The sequence below is a fragment of the Stenella coeruleoalba genome (genome assembly GCF_951394435.1).
Source record: "Stenella coeruleoalba genome assembly, chromosome: 6".
Lineage (NCBI taxonomy): Eukaryota > Metazoa > Chordata > Mammalia > Artiodactyla > Delphinidae > Stenella > Stenella coeruleoalba.
The window spans coordinates 109106297-109129348 of NC_137151.1; the positions used below are offsets into that span (position 1 = coordinate 109106297).

At 51.7% G+C, this 23052-nt stretch overlaps 2 protein-coding genes across 6 annotated transcripts; one reads left to right on the forward strand and one right to left on the reverse strand.

Moving 5' to 3' along the window:
- Positions 1-390: 390 nt before the first annotated feature.
- ZNF142 (zinc finger protein 142) lies at positions 391-18074 on the reverse strand (the record flags this gene model as incomplete). 4 transcript variants are annotated; one of them, XM_079925044.1, is made up of 11 exons in its annotated part: positions 17960-18074; positions 17508-17663; positions 17279-17396; positions 15647-15960; positions 12277-12876; positions 11029-11193; positions 9287-10111; positions 6949-7126; positions 3293-6206; positions 2555-2660; positions 391-860 (listed from the first exon to the last, which is right to left on the reverse strand). In XM_079925044.1, exons 4-11 carry the CDS (start codon positions 15924-15926, stop codon positions 391-393), a joined length of 5538 nt encoding a protein of 1845 aa, XP_079781170.1. In that variant the 5' UTR covers positions 15927-15960; positions 17279-17396; positions 17508-17663; positions 17960-18074. The 4 variants fall into 4 exon arrangements, with proteins under 4 accessions (XP_079781170.1, XP_079781169.1, XP_079781171.1 ...); XM_079925043.1 differs by having other exon boundaries at positions 17930-18008; XM_079925045.1 differs by lacking the exon at positions 17279-17396 and having other exon boundaries at positions 17930-18008.
- Positions 18075-19777: 1703 nt separating this feature from the next.
- BCS1L (BCS1 homolog, ubiquinol-cytochrome c reductase complex chaperone) lies at positions 19778-23045 on the forward strand. Of its 2 annotated transcripts, XM_079924695.1 has the most exons (7): positions 19780-20125; positions 20227-20366; positions 20818-21012; positions 21315-21378; positions 21617-21786; positions 22004-22121; positions 22486-23045. In XM_079924695.1, exons 1-7 carry the CDS (start codon positions 19806-19808, stop codon positions 22736-22738), a joined length of 1260 nt encoding a protein of 419 aa, XP_079780821.1. In that variant the 5' UTR covers positions 19780-19805; the 3' UTR covers positions 22739-23045. The 2 variants fall into 2 exon arrangements, with proteins under 2 accessions (XP_079780820.1, XP_079780821.1); XM_079924694.1 differs by lacking the exon at positions 21315-21378 and having other exon boundaries at positions 19778-20125; positions 21622-21786.
- Positions 23046-23052: the final 7 nt, after the last annotated feature.

Here is a 23052-nt window from a genome sequence, read left to right on the forward strand (position 1 = left end):
AGAGCAGTGGGCACAACAGCACATGCAGTTAGATACAACTGTTCTGAGGATGCTGAAAGAAAATAGGACTTGACGTAGTAAGAAGGAAAGAGAAGATGAAATGGGTAAACCACGATCTTATAGCCAGGGACTCTGGTGGAGTGATGGTGAAGAGATTAGGAACTCACGGGTTAAAAACACAATGTGCCTCAACAGAAGTCAATCTGTGGTCCAGGTCTTTCTTTTATATCAACTTCCAAGTACTACAGCCAGAGTCCCAGGAGGGTTCCAGCCTCTCTGACACCCTGAAGCCAAGCCTTTCCTCTGGCCCTGAGCTCCTCAGGCTAGCTCTGGGTCCAGTCTGCACACCTGGGCCCACACCCTCTTCTTGTCGGGAGGTGGGAGAGGCCCTCAGCCCTCAGGGCCAGTGGGGGGAGCAGCAGGAGCAGGGGGGCCGGGATCCTCCAACTGCACGTCATGTAGGTGCACCGTGGGCGTGGTGGGGTCCTTGCCCACGCCTTGGTTTGGGTCAGCCTGGTCAGGGTGGTGCCTGCGCACATGCTTGACCACCTGAAATTTCTGCTTGGCCTTGTAGCTGCAGAGACGGCAGAAGAAAGGGTGGCGGTCAGTGTGGGTGAGGGCGTGATGGCGCAGGCCAGCGGCCCAGCGGAAAGCACGGTGGCACACGTTGCACACGTAGGGCTTGGCCTCGCTGTGCTTGCGGAGGTGGGTGCGCAGCAGGAAGCGTGTCTTGAAGGCCTTGCCGCACTGCTCACACATGAAGGCCCGTGCTTCCCGGTGCCGCGTCTCCTGGTGCACGCGCAGTGCGTCGGCCCTGTTCGTGCAGTACTCACACTCGGGACACTGGTATGGCTTCAGTCCTGTAGGACAGGGCAAGGACAGGGAACACACCACCACTGAAGGAGGTGGAACAAGGATCAGTGGACCAGAGGAGTCACTGTGATCCTGGGACATAAGGAACACAAGCAGCAACCTAAGGACCATGTCTTTGGAATGTTCCAATCCTGTCTGACATTGGTGTGTCCTATTCCCAACATAGCCCCTTGTATACAGTGGGTGCTCGATGGATGCCGGTAACTAACTGGACCCCTAAGTAGCCAACTGACAGCAATAAATACTCAAATATGACAGGGTTTCTACATGGGGAACTCCAACCCCTTTTCGGTCATGGAGTACTCATGGAATTGGGAATCCATTGAAATGGATCCCTTGTTCAACACAAGAAGTAAAAGAAAATGCTTAAGAGGGAAGCGGGAGAGGCAAAAGAAGGGGTAGAGGCAGAGGGCCTTGAAATGCATCTGGTTAATTCCTTTACTTGGGGGGGGGCATATGCAACAATCACAGGCACACCATCATTAACCCTTCTCTGAGAACCTGTGGTTCATGGACTTTACCCAGGAGAAAAAAAAAGGACAAGTTAAAACAGGTGAGGGGGGCTTCCCTGGTGGCGCAGTGGTTGAGAATCTCCCTGCTAATGCAGGGGACAGGGGTTCGAGCCCTGGTCTGGGTGGATCCCACATGCCGCAGAGCAACTAGGCCCGTGAGCCACAACTACTGAGCCTGCACATCTGGAACCTGTGCTCCCCAACAAGAGAGGCCGCGATAGTAAGAGGCCCGCGCACCGCAATGAAGAGTGGCCCCCGCTTGCCACAACTAGAGAAAGCCCTTGCACAGAAATGAAGACCCAACACAGCAAAAATAAATTAATTAATTAATAAACTCCTACCCCCAACATCTTCTTAAAAAAAAAAAAGCCCACAGTCATCTTGATAATACTGTATGGGGCCTCTGATTCTTTCATTCTTTAAAAAAAACAAAACAAAACAAAACAAAACAAAAACAGGTGAGAGACTTCCCTGGTGGCGCAGTGGTTAAAAATCCCCCTGCCAATGCAGGGGACACAGGTTCAAGCCCTGGTCCGGGAAGATCCCACATGCCGTGGAGCAACTAAGCCCATGTGCCACAACTACTGAGCCTGCGCTCTGGAGCCCATAAGCCACAACTTCTGAGCCCACGCCTAGAGCCCATGCACCGCAACAGGAGAAGCCACTGCAATGAGAAGCCCTCGCACCGCAACGAAGAGTAGCCGCTGCTCGCTGCAACTAGAGAAAGCCTGTGCGCAGCAATAAAGACCCAACTCAGCCAAAATAAATAAATAAATAAATAAATAAACAAATAACAGCTGAACCCTCTACTTTCTCCTCCTCACTCATGATAGTTCCATCCTGTCTCTGTAGGGACCAGGCAGACCCGCTCAGTCACTCATGTTTGAGTTGGAGGTCCTCGACCGGAGGTGGGTGACCTTGTGCCATAATACCCTGGGAAGCTTTCGCAAAGTACACATGTCCAGACTCTCAGGTTCACCTCTCTCCTGATTCTGATAGGCTTTCAGTGGGTTGGGAAGCTATTCTGGCTTTTCAGTCTACCTACTACCCTTGATGTGAAAACAGCTGTGCACCCCAAATCTGAGTAAGGACATACACCACCTCAGGGAGGCTGGGTGTGCTAGGGCACAGGGGAACCCCTCAGGCCTGTCAAAACCATGCGGACTCACCTGTGTGCTTGGTCATGTGGTACTTGAGCTGGTTGACCCACTTGCACTTGTAGCCACAGTCAGGGCACAGATACTTCCGCTCCTCCTTGTGAATCCGCATATGGTACTGGAGGAGGGAAGAGCAAAAAGCACACCCAGAAAATGTGTACCCTTTGGTACTCACTGGATGTGGAAATAGAGCAAGCAGGCAGAGAAACTGTTGGCAGATAATCCTGTTCCCTGCACCAATCCTACCCATTCTCCCCCACTGCCAATCAGGTCTCCAAGGCCAGTCACTCTGACGCAACCCGAACCCATTCGGCCGACCCCAGGTCTGCCCTATCTCACCTCTGCCACTTATCAGCTGTGTCTTTGGGCAACCTTACCCCTAATTCTCAGTTTATTAATCTGGAAAATGGGAAACAGTAAAAGTATATCTCATATTTCTGAAAGGATTAAAATTAGTGTCCCACACAGTGTAAGTACTCAGTAAATGTCAGCTGTTATCTAGGTTATCTACAACCTATTACACGCCTTTATCACATGCCAAGCATGTATTATGGAATTTTATCTCTGTAGCAACCCTATGAAGTATTATCCCCTCTTCACAGATGAGGAATCTGAGGTTTGGAGAAGTTAAGGGACTTGACCAAAGTCACAGAGCTAATTTTCAGAAGAGTCAGGATTAAAGAACCCAGGTAGTTTAACTCCGCAACCTGCATTCCTTCCATTCCCAGACCCCCTAGCCCCTGACCTTACCTTGAGGCGAGAGGGGTCAGCACAGGCATAGGGACAGAGGTGACAGTGGTAGGGCTTTTCCCCAGTGTGGACGCGGCTGTGCCAGGTGATCTTTTGCCGGTTCTTGGTGCTGTAAGCACAGTCAGTGCACTTGTAGAGCCGGGTGCCCCCGTGCCCTTTCACGTGGTGATCTAGCACCAGCTGATGGCGGCACGCAAAGTCACAAAAAGGGCAGCGCAGAGGGGGCTGGCCAGCATCCCCAGCTGAGGATGCCGCTGCTGAAGTCTCCTCGTGCTGTTCCAAGTAGTGCTTCACCAGGCCCACCCGTTCCCGGGCAGCAAAGTCACAGAGCTGGCAGCGGTGGCTGAAATGCTGCTGCCTTCGGTGCTCGTCCAATGCCGGCCGGCTGGGGAAGGCCTCCTGACAGGCCCCACATTCGAGCCGTGGGTGCTGTTTCCGGGTGTGCCCTCGCAGGCTGGCAGGGCTGGGGCACAGTAGCCCACAGCGGGAGCAGTGCAGGGGGCCCTCAGTGGCCTCTGTGGGAGAGCCAGGGACAGGGGGCGTAGGCTCGGGATGCCGGCGCAGAGCATGCTGTTTGAGTGCTGTCTCGGAGCTGAACTGGGCCTCACACTGGGGGCAGGCAAAGGCTGGGGTGCCCTGGTGGCAACTGTTAACGTGGCGAGTGATGTCATGGCGAAGGTAGCCACTATAGTCACAGAGTGGACAGAAGTGGGTGGGTGTTTTGTCGTGTACCCTCAACCGGTGCAAGCGCAGTTTTGAGTTGGTACCAAATGTCTGGGGACAGGAGCTGCAGGGGATGCGGCCAACACCTGTGTGTCGGGACTGGTGAGCCTCTAACCGGTACCGTCTGGTGGTGGAAAAGTCACAGAAAGGGCACTGATGTGGCTTCACCCCCTCATGCTTCAGCCGCCGGTGCTGCTGTAGGCACCGGCTCTGTTTACAGGTGAAGCCGCAGTCCCCACATTGAAGAGGGGGCCGGGGGCCATGGGCTGCGGCAGGGTGCCTCCGCTTCTGGTGGAGCCTCAGGGCAGCAGCAGCAGGAGCGGTGAATGGGCAGAGGCCACAGCGCAGCTCTCCAGACTGCTCAAGGGGGCAGCCCCGGGCCTGGTGAGTCCTCAGGGCCCGCTCCTGCTGGCAGCTGAAGGGACACGTGGGGCAGGAGAAGCGAGCCCCCTTCTGCTTTGGAACCAGAGCTGCATTCCCATCACCAGGGCTGCGCTCTGCACTCCCACTGCTCAGGGGAGCAGAGTCCCTGCTGCTCAGCAGGGACACAACAGGCTGGGTCTGGGAGGCGCCTCGCTTTCCTCCCCCGCCACGTCCACCCCGGCAGCCTTCAGCCACGTGAGAGGTAATGGAGGAAAGCCGAGAGCAAAGGAACATGCATGAGTTGCAGTGAAACTTGCCCTGCTCAAAGTGGAACTTCTCAGGGGCCTCTGTGGGCGAGGAGTCTTCTGCAGGAGGGACCGTGGAGCCGGAGAGTGTGGCAACAGGCTCCTCTATGTTTTCTGGCTCCCCAGGAAGCTTGGAAGGAGCATCTTTTGGGAGCATGATCTCTACTTCTAATGGTGCAGGTGGGGGCTTCCCACCTGCTGCATCCTCTGAGGCCGGTGTGCCCGGGGGCCGAGGATGCAGAGGGATGGGTGGATCTGGTCTGGGCAAGCCCTTGTTCTTTCTGAGGAGGACAGGGCACTTCTTCAGCAGATGGGTGCTGAGGCCACGCTGTTGCTTGAAGCTGGTTCCACACTCAGGGCAGAGGAGGGGCTCTCGGTGGCCCTGGCACCCAGTCCTGGAGTGCAGACTCAGGGCCTTCTCCCGGCGGGTGATGAAAGGGCAGTGTGGGCAGCGGAAAGCCCGCCCCTCTCCCTGTATCACTACCATCTGAACCCGCCCCTCCAGCACCAGCGCCTCTGCCTGTTCTTTGTCCTGCCTCCTTAGGGCCTTGAGTAATGACTCTGATTCAGGGAACTGGGGCAGGGGTGCTGTCTCAGTGGGTGGATTTGCCTTGAAGGTTCCCACCCAGCTGTTAGGGGGCTCCTCTGAGGAAGGGGGATTTATAGGGGGCTCAGAGACCGGCTTTTCCAGAATGGACTCTTCAGCACCCAAGCCGGAAGCTCCAGCACCTTCAAAGGTAGACAGCTCTGTCAAAGTTCCATCTGGCCCTTCCAGTCTCAGAGGCCCTGAGGGATCCAGGGCCCTGAACTCCACAGGAGCTGTTTCGGTGATATCCTCAAGGGGCGGGTTGGCCACAGGCTCCAGCTCCACTCCCAGGGCCTCTAGGTGTAGCGTGCAGCCTCCCTCATCTACCTCCGCCGGACTGGGGCTGCCAACTAGGTCATGCCCCTGGGGAACCTCACCGCCGTCCTGTTTCCCAGCACTGTCCTCCTCACTGGTCTCTGGCGGGGCCTGATCCAAGCCGGGGTCTACCACCGTCCCTGGGTCATGGTCCGGCCCCTCAGGCTGGGCAGACAGCTGACTTGAGGGCTCTGAGTCTGGTGGGGGTGTTGGGCACTGCCCGGCTCCCTCTGGCTCCTGGCTGGCATGGCGAAGCTGCCAGACCTGGTCCCCGGGCACGTAGCCGTGGGCTTTGCGCTTGTGGAAGAAGAGGGCGGTGTTGCTGAAGGTGCGATAGTCGCAGAGGGCACAGTGGAACTCTCGGAGGCGGGTGTGCTTGCAGTTCTCATGGCTCAGCAGGGCCTGCTTGTGGCGGCTCTGGTAGCTGCAATAGCGGCAGGGGTAGAGTGGGGCGGCCGTGCCGGGGTGGTGCTGGGAAGCCATGTGCTTCTGCAGCTCGTACTTCCGCTTGCAAGCGAAGGCGCACACCTCGCACATCAGGGACTTGCCCTGGTGCCGCAGCTTGTGGCTGCTCAGCTGATCAGCCCGGTGGCAGCGATAGGAGCACTGGTTGCACTGGTATCTGGTGAGGAGGGAAAAATCACAATCATAAATTAATCACAGCAACTACCAGAAACTGTATAAATACCTACTATGGGCCAAGCTCTACACTCAGTGTTGTACATGCATCATCTAATTTAATCGTCTTAGTGACGAGACTAAGGTACAGAAGTTAGTAACTTGCCTCGAGTTACAAAGGAAGTGAAGGGCAGACAGTCTAGCTTCAGGGCCTGTGTTCTACCCGCTACTCTACATTGCTTCCTAAAGGGAGGGTATCATGAATCAGTCAACCTCTGTGGACTTCTGAGGAGCTGACATGGCTACAGCCCCACGGGGCAGGTTTCTGTGCCTAGATCCCACTCCCCCACGGAGACGTGAAAGCCACGGAGAAACCCCCTAGCCAGCTGTGCCCACAGGTCAGAGGGGAACTTGCCTGGATTTGGACGTGGCCAGGATTGGAGCCACAGGCGTAGCCCATCTACTTCACCAGGACTGGACTCAGAACTCAAATGACACCTTAGTCTCTGGGCCTCTACTCTGGGTCTACACCCCCGTCCCTGAGCCCAGAGAGCTCACACAGTGCACACTAGGCCACAGGCAGAGGTCAGCTAGAGGCAGCAGAGCCGAGATGACAGGAGCAGAGGGCCGTGCGGAGGAGTCTCTCTGGGGCCAGAAGAGAGATGGGGCCAGAAGCTGACTTTCAGAGGCGGCTAGCTTAGCTCCAGGTCATTGGGTTAGGGAGGGAGGCACGCGTGTGCTCATACCTGAGGTCGCCCGCGTGTTTCCGCATGTGCACGCTGAGGTAGTGCTTCCACTTGGTGACGTAGCCGCATTCGGTGCACATGTAATCCTTGGTGTTAGAGTGGGTCAGCATGTGCTTGGACAGGTAGCTCACGTCTCGACACGTGAAGTCACACAGCTCACACTTGTGCGGCTTCTCGCCTGTGGGGATGGGGGTGAGCGGGGAGAGAACACAAGTCAGACACGGACCGAGGGAGCGACAGACCGTCCTCCCCAGCAGGCTCGCCCTGATGCCCAGCAGGAGTGGAAGCTGAGGTGCTATTCGCAAAAGTCAATGCTGCCTCACAGCCCTCTGGGATGACCACTCTTCCACCCTGACGCCAAGGAAGGTAGGGGGAAAGTGAAGGCCTAGCTTTTTAAAAGTAGCTTCAAAGTCCATTCTGGATTTGTTATACAGCTTATTGGCACTAGCGGCCAACTGCTCCACTTAGCCCAATTCGTTCCAGTTTTGTGGAAGAGGAGGAGAAAAAATTAGGCAATACAACACAGTGGTTAACAACTCTGACTCCGGAGTCCAACACAGTAATAAATATATTAATAGCTGACATTTACACTGTGCTCACTACGTGCCAGGCACCTTTCTGAGCACTTTATAAAAATGCCTTCTCTTACTGAATCCTCACAACAGCCCTTTATTATCCCATTTTACAGACGAAGAAGCTGAGGCACAGAGAAACCATAGAGCTATTAGGCAGTGGTTCAAATCCCAGTTTACTACTGTGTGTCCTCGGGCAGGTCACTTAACCCCTCTAAGTCTAAGTTTCCTGGTCTCCAAAAAGGGGGCAACAAAAATACTGACCTCACATGGCTGATATGAAGATTAAAGGGCTCAATGACGACCTGTCCCTGTACGTTGGTCGAGACCTAGCGCTAACAGGTGAGGCTGGGGCCATGTTCTTTCAGGACCATTCCCTGTTACCCCTGCCCACCCACTCAGTCCCTCTCCTTATGGTGAAAGGCAAGCAACGTGGTGTTCTGGCTCTGCTTCTGATACCAGCTGTGTGATCCTGAAACAGGCCATTTAAATGTTCAGCGTTTCTCATCTTTACCTGCCTTTCTTACAAGATCGTTATTATGGATTAAATGAGATAATATATATGAAAAAACTATAAAGCACTACACAAGCATACCTCAGAGAGATGGTGAGTTCAGTTCCAGACCACCACAATAAAGCAAATATCACAAGAAAGCGAGTCCCACAAATTTTTTGGTTTCCCAGTACACGTAAAAGTTATGTTCACACATTGCACGGTAGTCTATTAAGTGTGCAATAACATTCTAACAAAACAGTGTACATAGCTTAATTTAAAAAATACTTTATTGCTAAAAAATGCTATCACCTGACAATGCAGGGTTGCCACAAACCTTCGATTTAGAAAAAAACACAGTATCTGCTAAGAACGATAAAGTGAAATAAAAAAAAGTATGCCTGTATAGATGTGAGATTTTAAGAAGCCTCAGAAAAATGAGATTTTGTGACTAAAGCCTGTATAGAAATGAACTGTTTAATGGAAACAACAATGGCTTTGCCACAAGCTGCCTAAAAACTGTCCTCCCAAACTAAAGAATCTTTGATGAGATTTTTTAATGTCTTGTCAATCCACCAATGCTTACATAGTGATCACAAATGGGAAGATGCTATAGCAGGAAGCCTGGTTTGGTTTTTACTCAAAGCATCAGTAATGCTGGTAACCAATTAAGAGCCTGAGTTGAAAACCCCGCAACTTTCAGGTCACCAGACGAGATCATGTTTCAGTGTCATGGCTTTCAAGGCTATAATATATATGGATGGCTCAGTTCCCTCACCTACTATCTCTCACAGCACATCACAAAACTTGAACTGCAAAGGAAGGTATCTGTCCTGGTCTGGGTTTCTTTGCTTTAACAGGCTGGGTGTTGACCCACCCATGCCCGATTAGGGGTGGGCAGAACCCGACAGGGCTTTAAAGGTGAGGCACGGGACTTCCCTGGTGGTCCAGTAAAGACTCTGCACTCCCTGCAGGGGGCCTGGATTCGATCCCTGGTCGGGAACTAGATCCCGCATCCAGCAACTAAAAGATCTCATATGCCTCAACTAAAAAGATCCCACCTGCCGCAAATCCTAGCCCGACCACTTTACTTGCTGAGTGACACTCAAGGCTTATTTGTAAACTGCAAATACTAGATTTATCTCTAGGAACACTAGGTCAGATGAGTCCTATGCAATGTACGCAAAGCCCTCCGGGTGTCTGGCACACAGCAAACGCTCCCGTTTGCCATCGTCACCACTATTACACGGTGGGAAGGGTGGAGCCATCTCACCGGTATGCAGCAGCATGTGGCGGATAAGCACCCTCTTGTGGGCAGTAGCAAAGCTGCACTCAGGGCACTGATGGATCTTCTCGTGAGCATGCATCTTGCCCACGTGGTCCTGGTAGGCCACCGGGTTGAAGGTGGCAAAGGGGCAGAAGGTGCAGCGCAGCTCTTCACTGCCAGGGTGGCCCTGCTTCTTATGTTTACGGAACAGGTGCTTGTTGGAGCAGGCGAAGTCACAGTGGGGGCAGTGGAAGGCATAGTGGCTTTTGTGGTGGGCCTCCATGGCTTCTGCTGTGGCGAAGAGCATGGGACACGAGTGATGGCGGCACTCCACGGCCCGCACACCGTGGGTCTCCTTCAAATGCTTTACGAAGGCCTTGCGGTCGGGTGCCGTGTAGCTACAGCCCTCCTGAAAGCAGCGAAGGGGCAGCGGCTCGGCCGCAGCTGCTGCGGTGTGGCTCTTGAGGTGCTCCTTAAGGGCCTGGCTGAGGCGGAACTCCTCCCGGCAGACAGGACAGGCATAGGTATCTGAGTAGAAGTTGGAAATATCCTCATGCATGCTAGCCATGTGGCGGTTGAGGGCATTCCTCTCCACTGCACTGTAGTGGCACAGTGGGCAGCGGTGGGCCTTTTGGCCCAGCTCCCGCAGCAGGTGGGTCTTGAGCTTGCTCTTACTGGTGAAGAACTTTTGGCAGTTGGGGCACTGGAGACTGGGGTCTGGGAAGTGGAGGTGCAGGTGCTCCACCAGATGGGTCCGCTTCTTGAAGCAGCGCTTGCATTCTGGACACATGTGGGTCTTGAAGAGGGACTCGGTGCCAGAAGCCACAGCTCCTGGGAGAGGGAAAGGCAGGGAGGGTTAAGAGTGAGATTCTTCGATAGGTCAGGGGCTGGCCAGTTAATGGGAGAACCACAATTTGCCCAGACAAATTATGCATGCATGCATGGCCTGTTCCTTTCTTTCTAAGAAACCAAACAATAGCATCTCAAACTTTGTAGCCTCGAAGAAGAGAGAAGTCATTCAAGTATTTAGAGAAACAAAATCACAAGGACTTCTCTGCCCTTGCTGTGACCTTTAAGAAGTGCTTCACCCCGCCACCCACTATTCTTGAGCTTTTATCTAGAAAGGCTCAAAAGAAGAATCTTGACGGAGCATTCTTGTTCTTCCTGTCCTTGACCCGGAGGGCAGGCGGAAGAACCAGTAGGGTTGGTTGGAAGGAAAAGAACCCCACAGGGAGTGAGCAGAGGGAAGAGAAGGTAAAGTACTCCTACTTCTGAGCCCTGGGGGCATAGAGAGCTGATAATAAATATAATCAGATCCTTCCTGGTCACCTGATGGGTAAGTATGCCCCCTGTGGGATGGGTTTCAAATGCTGCTCTCCTCAGACGGTAAACTGGGAAGCAAGGATTCAGAAAAACAACCTTAGGGGGCTCAATGTCAGACAAGACAGGCTGCCAGTCAAAAACCCCTGGCATCTTCATAATATGAGTATCACCCTCCCCCTCCTCACAAAAGAGCTTTCTGCCTGGGGAAAACCAGCCCCGAGAGCAAACTCTATTTACTCTTACCCTGTGTCACCAGGGTCTGTGCCCATTTATCACTTTCCCACTAGACATGTCAAAGTGGAATGTTAGGAACGGAAGGATCTGAACTCAAACTCAGGAAACCAAATCCCAGAGCCTCAATACCACACTCCCCACTGTCCGTTCCTCCCCACCACCAGGAGGTTCAAGCCCCATCACATCATTACCCTCCAACCGCTGAGCCCCCTGGCCTTTCTCCAGGGCTTTCTGGGAGTTCTGGCTGCCACTGTCCTCTTCTTCCTCTATGTCCTCCTCTTCAGCTGACTCCTGCCCAGGCAAGGGTGCTCCTACTTCCTCGGAAGGCTCTCCCTCTCCTGGGGACACTCTGAGAGCTGAAGATGCAAAGAGCTTGATGACTAGAGGAGCCAATGCAGGGCTGAGTGCCTGTACTTCTCACCTCCCACCATTTAGCATAAGGGAATCCGGGGTTCTAAGTATGTTAATTTACTCCCACACAAGACAGGGATAGGAAGACCAGGAGCTAAGCTGTCAGTGATGCTCCAGTCTGAAGTAAATCAAACCTCAGATAACACCAACCTCGGACCCCTTGAAGGCAAGATCTTTGAGGTCACTTCAGTGGGGGGAGGGGGCAGAGAGGTAGAGAATGGGCGGACTAGACTGTACTTCCCTGGCTCAGGTCCCCAGGGTTAACGGCTGGTGGCTCAGTGTGGGCGAACATCCCTGACCTCTAAACTTCTACTGAGAAACCCAACTCAGCAATGCAGGATCACATCCTGTGCTCTCAAATCCATTCCTTCTCTCCCTCAGTTAGAGGCAGCTGCCTCAGTAAGGCAAAGATGTATGACTTTTTCCCAGGAAAGAGGAATCTTCTCTTTGTACCAGAGCACAAATCAGTCTTAGCGAGCCAAATTCTCTCATCAGAACCCTGGCCTCTCCTGGCCTGGCTTCTCTATTTCTTCCTGCTCCTCTGCTCACCCCACACTCTTTTTGAGACCAAGAGGAATAAGAATCATTGAAGCACCACCTCCCTTGAGGGTTTCTTTTTAAAATAACCCCAGCTTCTTCTGCCCAATACCACTTGCTCTAAAAAGGAGTCTACAGGCATTCTACCAATGGCTACAGCCACTGATGGGCAGTTTAGCTTCTGCCCTCAGAAAGTTCTGAAATGGATCAGAAGAGACATTGGTTAAGTAACTTCAAGGCCACAGTGTAGCTTAAGTCAAACTTCATTCATTGTCATGGACAAAGACTTCCTCTTTGTCCCATATTTTCTGCCTGGTCCGGGGTGTCTAGATGCCTTCCCACATCAGCTGATAATCCCGTCCTCCTGAGCCACTACCCCGGATTCTCTTCAATTCAGGCTTACATTCATGGCATTAGTAACAACTGCCTCTGCTACAGACCAATTGCAGCTGCAATCCAGGCAGGATACTGCTGGGTCCTTGGCCTCATACCTGGCAGCAGCTCCTGCGATGGAAGACCCTGAACAGCAGACAGTTCTCCCTGTGTCCCGGCCCCGTGACTCCGCTGATGCTGCCGGAAGAGTTTGATGTTGGAGCCCACGAAGCTGCAGTGGTTGCAGTGGAAAGGGTAATGGCCCTGCCGGTGCAGCTCCATGCCCTGCTGGCTCCCGAAGAGCAGGGGGCAGCCCCGGAAAGAACAGGGCACGGGAAGCGCTCTGTGGGTCTGCCTCAGGTGGTGCTGTAGACCCTTGCGATCTTGAGCAGAGAACACACAGCCAGACTCTGGGCAGGAGAAGGCATCTGGAGTGCCCCGGTGAATCTTGAAGTGGCTCTTCAGGGCCTGGGGCTGGGCAAACTCCTGTCTACACACAGGGCATGGCAGGGGGCTATCTGGTGGGCTCTGGCCCTGCAGAGGGCCAGGGAGAGTGAGGTTGCTGGGGGGCAGCTCTACAGAGCAGGGGGGGCTAGCAAGGTCCTGCACAGGCTGTATAACGGTCTCAGTGCACTGGTGCAGGGACAGCAGAGTGGGCTCTGCGAAGCTCTGCTCACAGCGCTCACAGAAGTACACCTCCACCACCTTTACCAGGACACCTGCAGGCAGAGGACCGACAGAGAAAGGCACAGAATCAGACAGAACAAGACTCAGAGGAGTTAGTTACCAGTAGAAAATGTAGGTGAATTTTTTAACATTCATGGAATGGAGATGGACTTAAGTCTGATTCTACACCTTAAGTCTGATTTTCAAAGCCCCCTAAGGTCAAAGATGGTCTATCTTGCACGTGTGTTTGGATTCCCAGTATCTTGCACAATACTTGGCACAAAGTAGGTACTTCATAAATATTTGTGAAGTGAATGTAACACGTATTAACCAAATCCAGAAAGCATTAAGAAAAGGCGATATGTTTTGCCCAAATAAAAAATTAGAAACTTCCAAAAGAAGAAAATGACAATCTGAGGAAAATATCTGCAGTATACATGACAAAGCGTTATTTTATATCCTGTGAAGAGATTTTCAAAGGCACAGTAATTCATAAAATGGAGGACATCCTTTCTGAGATGAGCCAGATCACATTCATAATAATTGCTGCCATTTCTTTTTTTTTTTGATAATTTTTATTTTTTAAATCAATTTATTTATTTATTTTTGCCTGCATTGGGTCTTCGTTGCTGCGCTCGGGCTTTCTCTAGTTGCAGCAAGCGGGGTCCACTCTTTGTTGCGGTATGTGGGCTTCTCACTGTGGTGGCTTCTCTTGTTGCGGAACACAGGCTCCAGGCGCGTGGGCCTCAGTAGTTGTGGCTTGCGGGCTCTACAGCACAGGCTCAGGAATTGTGGCGCATGGGTCTAGTTGCTCCACTTGCTGCCATTTCTTAAGCAACTGGCAGGACCTTGACAAAGAAAGGCTTAGGAAACACTTTTGCTTGGTCCTCCAACTGCCCTATGAGAAGAGGGACCTGGGATGCTGCAAGGTTAAGGCCACCATGCCTGTTAATGGTGGAGCCCAGGTTTGTCCTACATTTATTCTGGTGGTTCTTTTTCTCTTTATTATTTTTTTGTTTAAATAAAAATTCAGTGCAACAACAGAACTATATGAAGAATGACCACCTCCCACCCTCACACACATAATTTGGTCTATATCCTTTCAGACCTTTTGGGGTCATTTTTTGGCAATTTGCTTTCTTTTAAAGTTTATTTACTTATTTATTTTTGGCTTTGGGTCTTCGTTGCTGTGCGTGGGCTTTCTCTAGTTGCGGCGAGCAGGCTTCTTATTGCAGTGGCTTCTCTTGTTGCAGAGCATGGGTTCTAGGTGCACTGGCTTCAGTAGTTGTGGCTCTCGGACTCTAGAGCGCAGGCTCAGTAGTTGTGGCACACGGGCTTAGTTGCTCCGCAGCACATGGGATCTTCCCAGACCAGGGCTCGAACCTGTGTCCCCTGCAATGGCAGGCGGATTCTTAACCACTGTGCTACCAGGGAAGCCCCGGATATTTGCATTTTAAAAAATTATTTTCACTTGCTATATATCAAGGATATTTTTATCTATGAGTAGGACATTTAGATCTACCTAATTTTTTTGGTCCAGTTCATGGTACTTCAGAGCACGGGTAAATCAAAATGAAATTTTGCTCTTACTGATAGATATCTGGGTTGTTTCCAACCATTACAAATAAAGCTGCCCTACACATCCTTATTCCTGCATCCTTGTGCATGTGTGTGACTCTTTCTATAGGACAGATCCCTAGAAGTGGAACTACTAGGTCAGAGTACATGTCTTTTAAAATTTGTTTCATGGATAAATTGACTTTCAAAAACTTATGCTAATTTATACTCTATAAACTATAAGATAGTGTCTGTTTCCCCCATAGTCTCACCAACACTACTTTTATAAAAATTGCTTAATTTCTGCCAAAATTGAGAAACAATAATGGCATCTTATAGTTAAACTGGAATTTGTGTGTTAGTGAGATTGAACATACTTATGGTTATTAACTATTTTCATTTCTTCTTTAGTAAATTGCACATAGATTTCTTTTCTCCCTTTCTAAAAAAATACTGTTTCTTTTTCTTATTGTGGAGCTCTTTGAATTTTAAAGATATTAACTCTTTCTTATATATTGCAAATGTTTTATATATTGCAAATGTTTTTCCAGGTTCCTTTTTAATTTATTTATTATTTCTTTCACCACATCAAAGTTTAGAAATATTATACAATCAAACTAGCTAATCTTTCCCAGTATTCTTTGTACACTACCAAGGAAAAATGGTACAACTGTAGCTGGAAGACGACAGTTACAAAACAGGGAAGTTACCTAAAAATAAGAAGTTGAGATGTGGGAAGATTAAAGGGAGGACTCTTTCTTCTAACGTAAATATAAATTATTCAACTCCCACTCTTAACGGCATGCCTTGGGTGATGTAAGTATGTTATCCGCAAGAAACTAGAGCAGGGAAGTACTGCTAGGAAGCCCTGCCAAGCCCTGGGTGGTGGAGAGAGGCTGGGCCTTTTGCCTAATCCCTGGCTGCAGTTCCTGGGTGGGAGGGTCAACATGGAGAAGAGAATCCTTGAGGACTATAGGAGTAAGGACTGGGCAGAGGTGTCAGAAAGGTCTTCCCTTCTGGATTACCGCCTAGCAGACGTGAAGCCCTCGCAGGGATAGACTGCCAAGAGCTTGGTACAAGTTGTGCACCACCTCGCCAGACTTCAATCAACATTCACCAACTGCAAATCAAATTACAACATCTCTAAGTATAAAAATAGGATGCTACCTTGTGTCTTCATCATATTTATATACAACGATCAAACACAGCACAGACAAAAACTCAGGGTTGCTTGTCTCACTGGCCTGCTAGCAACTGTGTTGGTACCTGGGGTCTCTCCAGGAGCACCTGGGGACAGGTTTCCAGCTACTGCTTCCACAATGATCTCCATGTTCTCTGTGTCCTCTTCAGTTGCTGTGGTTTCTACCAGCAGGCAGCCTGGGTCAGCAGGCAAAGGTGGAGGGCTCCCAGAAGGACAGGGGCTCTGGACAGGCTCTAGGAGTCCACGGTTAGAGAGAGGTCGGGGGATCAGCAATAGCTCAGGGCACAGTCCATCCATCTCCCCAGTGCTGTTGGCTGGCTGTGAGTCCAACACAGGGTCTGTCATCACCACCAACTTGTGTGCTATGTCCTCTTACGTGCTGATAATCCAACCAGAAGAAAAACCAAACAACATATAATTAGATCTCTCACTTTCTTCCCACTTGGTGTGGGTGCACAGCCCAGTGCCTGCCCAATTAGGCATTTCCTTGCATGGCAGCATGCCATACGTAGTTAACCTAGAAATTTTCTTTTTATGACAATGTTTAGAACAAAAAGCATAAACATGTTAATAGGGATCAATATAGGAAAGAGACAAGAAGTTGTAGCCAATATATTAAAGACTGTTTCTTGGAGCTAAGTGATGTTGGTCAAATTACTAAGCAATCTGGGTCTCAGTTCTCTTACCTGCAATAAAATTGCGTGGGACCAAGGGATCTCAGAGGTCCCCTCCCCTCTTAACATTTTATGATCTCACTATTCCTTAGCTCAAAGCCCTTCCTTCATGATCTGGCCCCTGCTGACCTCTCCAGATTCATCTTCCACCTCTCTCCGCAAAAGATCTCTGAACTGATGATTCAACTTGTCATTGATTTCCCATTCCCCAGACTCACCACATTCTCTTCTGCTTCCATAACCTTACACATCCCTCTCTCGGCTTGATGGGCCTTCTCCCCTTTGCCATCTCTCTTGTCTGGCTAACCAACTCCTAACTATCCTTTAAAAATCTGCACAAATGTCACTTCCACTAGGATGGCTTCCGGACACCTTTCATCTAAGTTTCTCTCTCTGAGGTCCTAATGGCACATTGTACATAGCTCTGTCAGAAACTGTGTCACACTGCACTGTCATTTACCTATCAGTCTCCCTCCCTAGACTTGGAGCTTTCTGAGTGGAGTTTATTGATGTTATCACTTCACTGAACCACAACAGTCTATGCAAGTCAGACAAATAAGGGAATTCTAGTGAAGAACTCCAGACACAGAAATGCATCAAAGCAAATTTAGGCTTCTACTAAGATATCAAATCAGTGATGCCTTACAAGTTAACACACCTGGAGAAATTTCTAACAAATTGACTATGGCCTCACATTGAACACTGGAACACAACTGAGAGATGAATATCAAGTAAATTGCATATCTTGTTATACACGGCTAAAATTAGTCTAAGCTAAATAACTAGGAATTAATAAGAATGACAGTAATCATTTCATGAAATTGAGTCATGGAGGTCGAGTAATGGCCTAGGGTTAGGAAATCAGGTTGCAGCTGAGAATTCGGCAACTCAAAGCCTCAGATCACGGAAATTCGGAAGGTGGCAGGGCAGGGCACTTCCGCCCTCAGAGGATTCTCTGGAAACCGCAGCCTCCACTTATCATCGCTGCTCTCGGGAGTCTTCCAGCTCGGGCAGTATACTTGCCTTAGGGGGGAGCCGAGGAGGACGCGGTGTCTTCTAGATTGAGCCGCTGGAAGGCGGAGTGAGGTGGGACATAAGTGGGCACAAGAGAAGAAATGAACTTATCCTCGGGGCACGGGTACTGAGAAAGAGAAAGGACAAATTAAGGCAGAGAGAAGGCCTGGGAAAAGGATGAGATCCAGCCTGGGGACCAAGGCACCCGGTTTCCACTTTCCTGTGGGCTCTGACTCACCGCGTGGCCTTGGACAGATACAGTCCCCTCGCTTCTCGGGGCCTCAGCTTTTCTATCTGTAAAGTGGAGGCGATGACAGACAGCGTCCACATCGTTGGGCGGGAGCGGGAATCACAAGTGCCAGCAAATGAGAAAGCCGTTTTGTAACCTGCAAGGCTTAGGATGGAGCATCGTCATGCTTATGGTTCTAAGGAGAGGCAGCGGGTAACCGGGCGCGGTCTAGGGCAGTGACGCGACCGAGGCACCGGGGCGGCTGATGTGATGCGCCGGGGCCTCGCTCGTCGCCGTGCTCCCTCCAGCACTTATCCCGAGCGCTCCCACCGCCCAGGCCCACCCCTCACCCTGGTGCTCGAGAAACTTTTGCCTCCGGCCTGCTCCACCCGCACTCCCTACTAATTCCCGCCCCGCTGCTGCTCGCTTACCTCCCGGCCCTGCGCGGGCGGGAGCCTCACCTCTATGGTCGACCAGCGGCTGGAGTCGCCTCCCGTGACTCCTTTTGTGCGACCGCCTCCGGCCCAGCCGCCTCTAGCACCCGGGCATTTGGAGGCCGCTCTCTCTTCCTCTGTGAGGCTGGCGGAGTACTCTATGGTTCTGTCGATCGTTCCTCACCCCCACACCCCCCCCTGGCCTTGAGGCCCAAAGAGTACCATCGAGAGTTGTGGAGCAGAGTGGCATAGCCTTCTTGGTGGGTGTGGCGGGAAGTAGATGAAACAACTCGGGGGCCGGGCGAAGCGGCGCTTCACTGAAGAGCGAAGGGGTGAAACCATCGAGAGGGAGGGCCAGAGAGTCATGGCGGTAAGGGGCGGGGGAGTGACCGATTATTCCAAACCCCGCTGCTGGAGGCGCGCGCTGGGGTGTAGAGGGCGTTCGGGAGGGGGCTTCTGGGCGACCGACAAGGACCGGGAGGGGGAAGGGCTCTGTCTGTAACCTTCCACGCATACGAATTTTGGAATTCTGGATCCTCTTCTGAGCTTCAGCGGAGGTCACTGCTGTCAGTTCACCAAACTGCGTGCCAGGCGTAGAGCAAAGTGGCAGGGGGGCGGGTGAGGTGTGCTAGAAAAGATTTGACCTCCTACCTTTCGGGATCTTACAGTCTAGAATCAGGCCCTGTCACATTTTATTGGGGGTGGAATTCGAGGAAATCTCCTTGGAGAAAGTAGCAGATGGGCGGGACTTCAACTGGAGAGAATGGAGGAAATAAATTAAAATGGGCATTCCGAGTCAAGAGAACTGCTTGAGCAAGGAAGAAGGAGGTTTGTATATTTGTTCAACAGAGAGTATTAGGAGCTAAGCCATTAAAGGTAGGTGGGCCCCGTATTGTGGAGGCAGAGGAGTTTTTACCTAATTCAGGGACCTGTTGAGAGCCAGTCATTGGAGGTGTTGGAGTAGGGAAAGTAGTGGGATTCAAGCAGATCCTTATGAAGAAAGATCTGGACCCCTGTGTAGCAGTTTGGTGAAGCAGGACGTGGAGACCCATTAAGATGCCACTTCAAGAACTAAAATTATTATTATTTTTTCTTTGCGGACCACTATTGTGGCCTCTCGCCGCGGAGCACAGGCTCCGGACGCGCAGGCTCAGCGGCCATGGCTCATGGGCCCAGCCGCTCCGCGGCATGGGGGATCCTCCCGGACCGGGGCACGAACCCGTGTCCCCTGCATCGGCAGGCGGGCTCTCAACCGCTGCTCCACCAGGGAAGCCCCTAAAATTAATTTTGAAGAGGCAATTTAGGTGGGAGGTAATAAAAAGCTAAACAGGACATCAGCATGTAAAGGAGAGGAGAGGATATTTGGAGTACATGACTCATAATAGCAAGGCATGAGGTTACTGACAGGTTGACAGAAGACAGTAGCTTCTTCATCCCCTCCTAACTCTGGCCAGTGGGCCCCTTTCTAACTCAGCTGGTCCCAGGGACCACAAAAATTCTGTCCATCCATTATCCTGATGTGACGCCGGTTATATGGTTCTCTCAGGTTTAAGGAATCTCCAGACATAGTCGTCTGGCAAGAAACAGGTATGAACAGGATAATGAAAGGCAAAATGGAGCAACTGGCCCAGAGTCCCATCCCTTGCATTCCAACACCAACCCCACCCCACAAAGGGAGGATATTGAAGCACACAGTAATGCTGACCTGTCCTTCCTGCTCCCAGCTTCTGCAGGGGGGGAGGGGTGTGTTGAGGAGGAATTTCAGAGTCCATTTTCTAAACTAATCTTGTGCTTTGTCCCATCTCCACTGCTCCCCACCCCCAGGTCTTGAAAACGCCTTGGGGCCTGTAAGATTCAGTGTTTTCCTTTCAAGATGCCCCTCTCAGACTTTGTTCTGGCCCTGAAGGACAATCCCTACTTTGGGGCTGGATTTGGGCTGGTGGGTGTGGGCACAGCCCTGGCCCTGGCCCGGAAGGGTGCCCAACTGGGTCTGGTGGCATTCCGGCGACATTACATGATCACACTGGAAGTCCCTGCTCGAGACAGGAGCTATGCCTGGCTGCTTAGCTGGCTCACTCGCCACAGTACCCGAACTCAGCACCTCAGTGTCGAGACTTCGTACCTTCAGCATGAGAGTGGCCGCATCTCCACTAAATTTGAATTTGTCCCCAGCCCTGGAAACCACTTTATCTGGTAAGGTTGGGAACCAGAGAGGGCTCTGAGAGTGGAAAAGGAGAATGAGGGGAGGTGGGTTTGACCCATTCGTTCACCTCATTTTGACCATTCTTATTCAGGTATCAAGGGAAATGGATCCGGGTGCAACGGAGCCGAGAGATGCAGATGATAGACCTGCAGACGGGGACCCCCTGGGAATCTGTCACCTTCACGGCTCTGGGCACTGACCGAAAGGTCTTCTTCAACATCCTGGAGGAAGGTGTGGGATGGCACAGACAGGCTTTATGGGGGCGGGGGTGGTGGTTGCAGGGATGGGGTCTTCGACATCAAAGGAAGAGAAGTTTGGAGAGGAGGAACAGGAGGCTCTGAGACCATGGGAGCACTGGTGGCTAGGGAAACTGTTTTGGTATTTTTTTTTTTTTTTTTTTTTTTTTTTGCGGTACACGGGCCTCTCACTGTTGTGGCCTCTCCCGTTGCGGAGCACAGGCTCTGGATGCGCAGGCCCAGCGGCCATGGCTCACGGGCCCAGCCGCTCCACGGCATGTGGGATCTTCCTGGACCGGGGCACGAACCCGTGTCCCCTGCATCAGCAGGCGGACTCTCAACCACTGCGCCACCAGGGAAGCCCGAGGGAAACTGTTTTGGCACAGCTCTGCCTAGTAGTATGGCAAAGAGAAATTATTGGCTTTGTCTCATCTCTCCTCTCTCAGCTCGAGAGCTAGCCTTGCAGCAGGAGGAAGGGAAGACAGTGATGTACACAGCCGTGGGCTCTGAATGGCGCCCCTTTGGCTATCCACGCCGCCGCCGGCCACTGACTTCTGTGGTTCTAGAACAGGGTCTGGCTGACCGAATTGTCAGAGACATCCGGGAATTCATCGATAACCCCAAGTGGTACACTGACAGAGGTGAGAAGCAGCTGGGGTCTTCGCTAGGTTGTTTTTGATGTGGTATTAGAACAGGAGGGAACAGGCTGGTCTTTGTGGCCAGATATAAAGCTGTGGGCTAGCGCTTTATACTTGTGGGCAAATATAAAGCTCTAGGCTAATTCCCATAGACGAAGCGGGGAGAAAGGTTGTCTACGGGAATGATTTCTTCCAATGCCAGTCATCAGGCCTCCAAGGAGCAGAGTTGGGCATGAATGTGGACATCTGGGGCAGAGTACATGATTCATTTTAGGTCTTGACAATCATCCCGGCTGTATTCTTAGGCATTCCCTACAGACGTGGCTACCTGCTTTATGGGCCCCCTGGTTGTGGAAAGAGCAGTTTTATGTGAGTAGAGTCAAACTTCCCTTAACCCTCAAACTGGAGAGAAACTGGACTGGTGGGGTTGGAAAGGGAAATGAATGTGGGGAACAGGAACCGGGATAAACATGAGACATGTGGAACACTAGCAGGGTATGGTGAAAGGTTTAGGCCTCCGAGACAAAACTAGTACAGTGAGGAACAAGCAGCTGGGCCCAAGGACCAGTTCCCAGGTTGCCCATTACCTGTTATCCCTCCTCCATAGCACAGCCCTGGCTGGGGAACTGCAGCACAGCATCTGCCTGCTGAGTCTCACAGACTCCAGCCTCTCTGATGACCGGCTCAACCACCTGCTGAGCGTGGCACCACAGCAGAGCCTGGTGCTCCTGGAGGATGTGGATGCTGCCTTTCTCAGTCGAGACCTGGCTGCGGAGAGTAAGTGAGGGAAGTTGACGGAAGGGGGAGTGTTTCTAAATGAGGAACAGTGGAAGAAAGGAGAAATCCAGAGAGCTGATGGAGGACACCTGGGTTAGCGATGAGAGGCCACAAGACGCATTGATAAGTAGGGGGACATGGTAAGTAAGGAGTAGAAGGGGATGCTAATTTTAAGTAGGGCTATGGTCACTCACACTTTATCTCTGCCTTCTTCCAGACCCAGTGAAGTACCAAGGTCTAGGTCGTCTCACTTTCAGCGGCCTGCTCAACGCCTTGGATGGTGTGGCTTCCACTGAGGCACGCATCGTGTTCATGACCACCAACCATGTTGACAGGTGAGGAGTGAGGTACTCAAGACTATGAGGCAAGATTCCACCCCCTCACTATCTTAGGAGGATCAGGAGGTTCAGCGGGACCTTTTTTTTTTTTTTTTTGCGGTACGCGGGCCTCTCACTGCTGTGGCCCCTTCCGCTGCGGAGCACAGGCTCCGGACACGCAGGCTCAGCGGCCATGGCTCAAGGGCTCAGCTGCTCCGCAGCATGTGGGATCTTCCCGGACCGGGGCACGAACCCGCGTCCCCTGCATCAGCAGGCGGACTCCCAACCACTGCGCCACCAGGGAAGCCCTAGCGGGACCATTTTTGGGGGTGCTGGTGGCACTGCTGCTAATGACTCTGCTTTTGCTGCCTTCTTCTCTTAGGCTCGACCCTGCCCTGATACGCCCTGGGCGAGTAGACCTGAAGGAGTACGTGGGCCACTGCTCACGCTGGCAGCTGACCCAGATGTTCCAGAGGTTCTATCCAGGGCAAGCAGCTTCCCTGGCCGAGACCTTTGCAGATCATGTCCTTCAAGCTACAACTCAGATCAGCCCTGCCCAGGTGCAGGGCTACTTCATGCTTTATAAAAGTGACCCTGCAGGGGCAATTCACAATGCGGAGTCTCTGAGGAGGTGACAACTGGGCTGTGCCCAGCCCTCTCCTCCTCTAGGAGATCAATAAACACCTGTCATGCTACTGCGTTCTCTGACCTCCCTCCTACCTTCTGATGTTGGCACTTGAGGAAAAAGCAGGGGCTATAAACACAGATGCCTTCAGGGGCCATCAGGTGTCCACATATGCAAATGCTGGGGGCACAGCCTGCCTTAGACAAAGGGGGCAGAAGAGAGACTGTAGTAAACAGGAAAGTACCATCCTCCACCTCAAGATATTCAAGTATAGACAGATAGATAAGATGTGGTTGTATGCACACTGGGTTGTGGGTCCTGCAT

What these genes read in the sequence shown, in the direction of transcription:
- BCS1L (XM_079924695.1), top strand. Translation starts at nt 19,806, where the DNA reads ATGCCCCTCTCAGACTTTGTTCTGGCCCTGAAGGACAATCCCTACTTT. An exon ending in CTTCAACATCCTGGAGGAAG is followed by an intron (nt 20,367 to 20,817) that starts GTGTGGGATGGC and finishes CTCCTCTCTCAG; the next exon opens with CTCGAGAGCTAGCCTTGCAG. An exon ending in TCGAGACCTGGCTGCGGAGA is followed by an intron (nt 21,787 to 22,003) that starts GTAAGTGAGGGA and finishes GCCTTCTTCCAG; the next exon opens with ACCCAGTGAAGTACCAAGGT.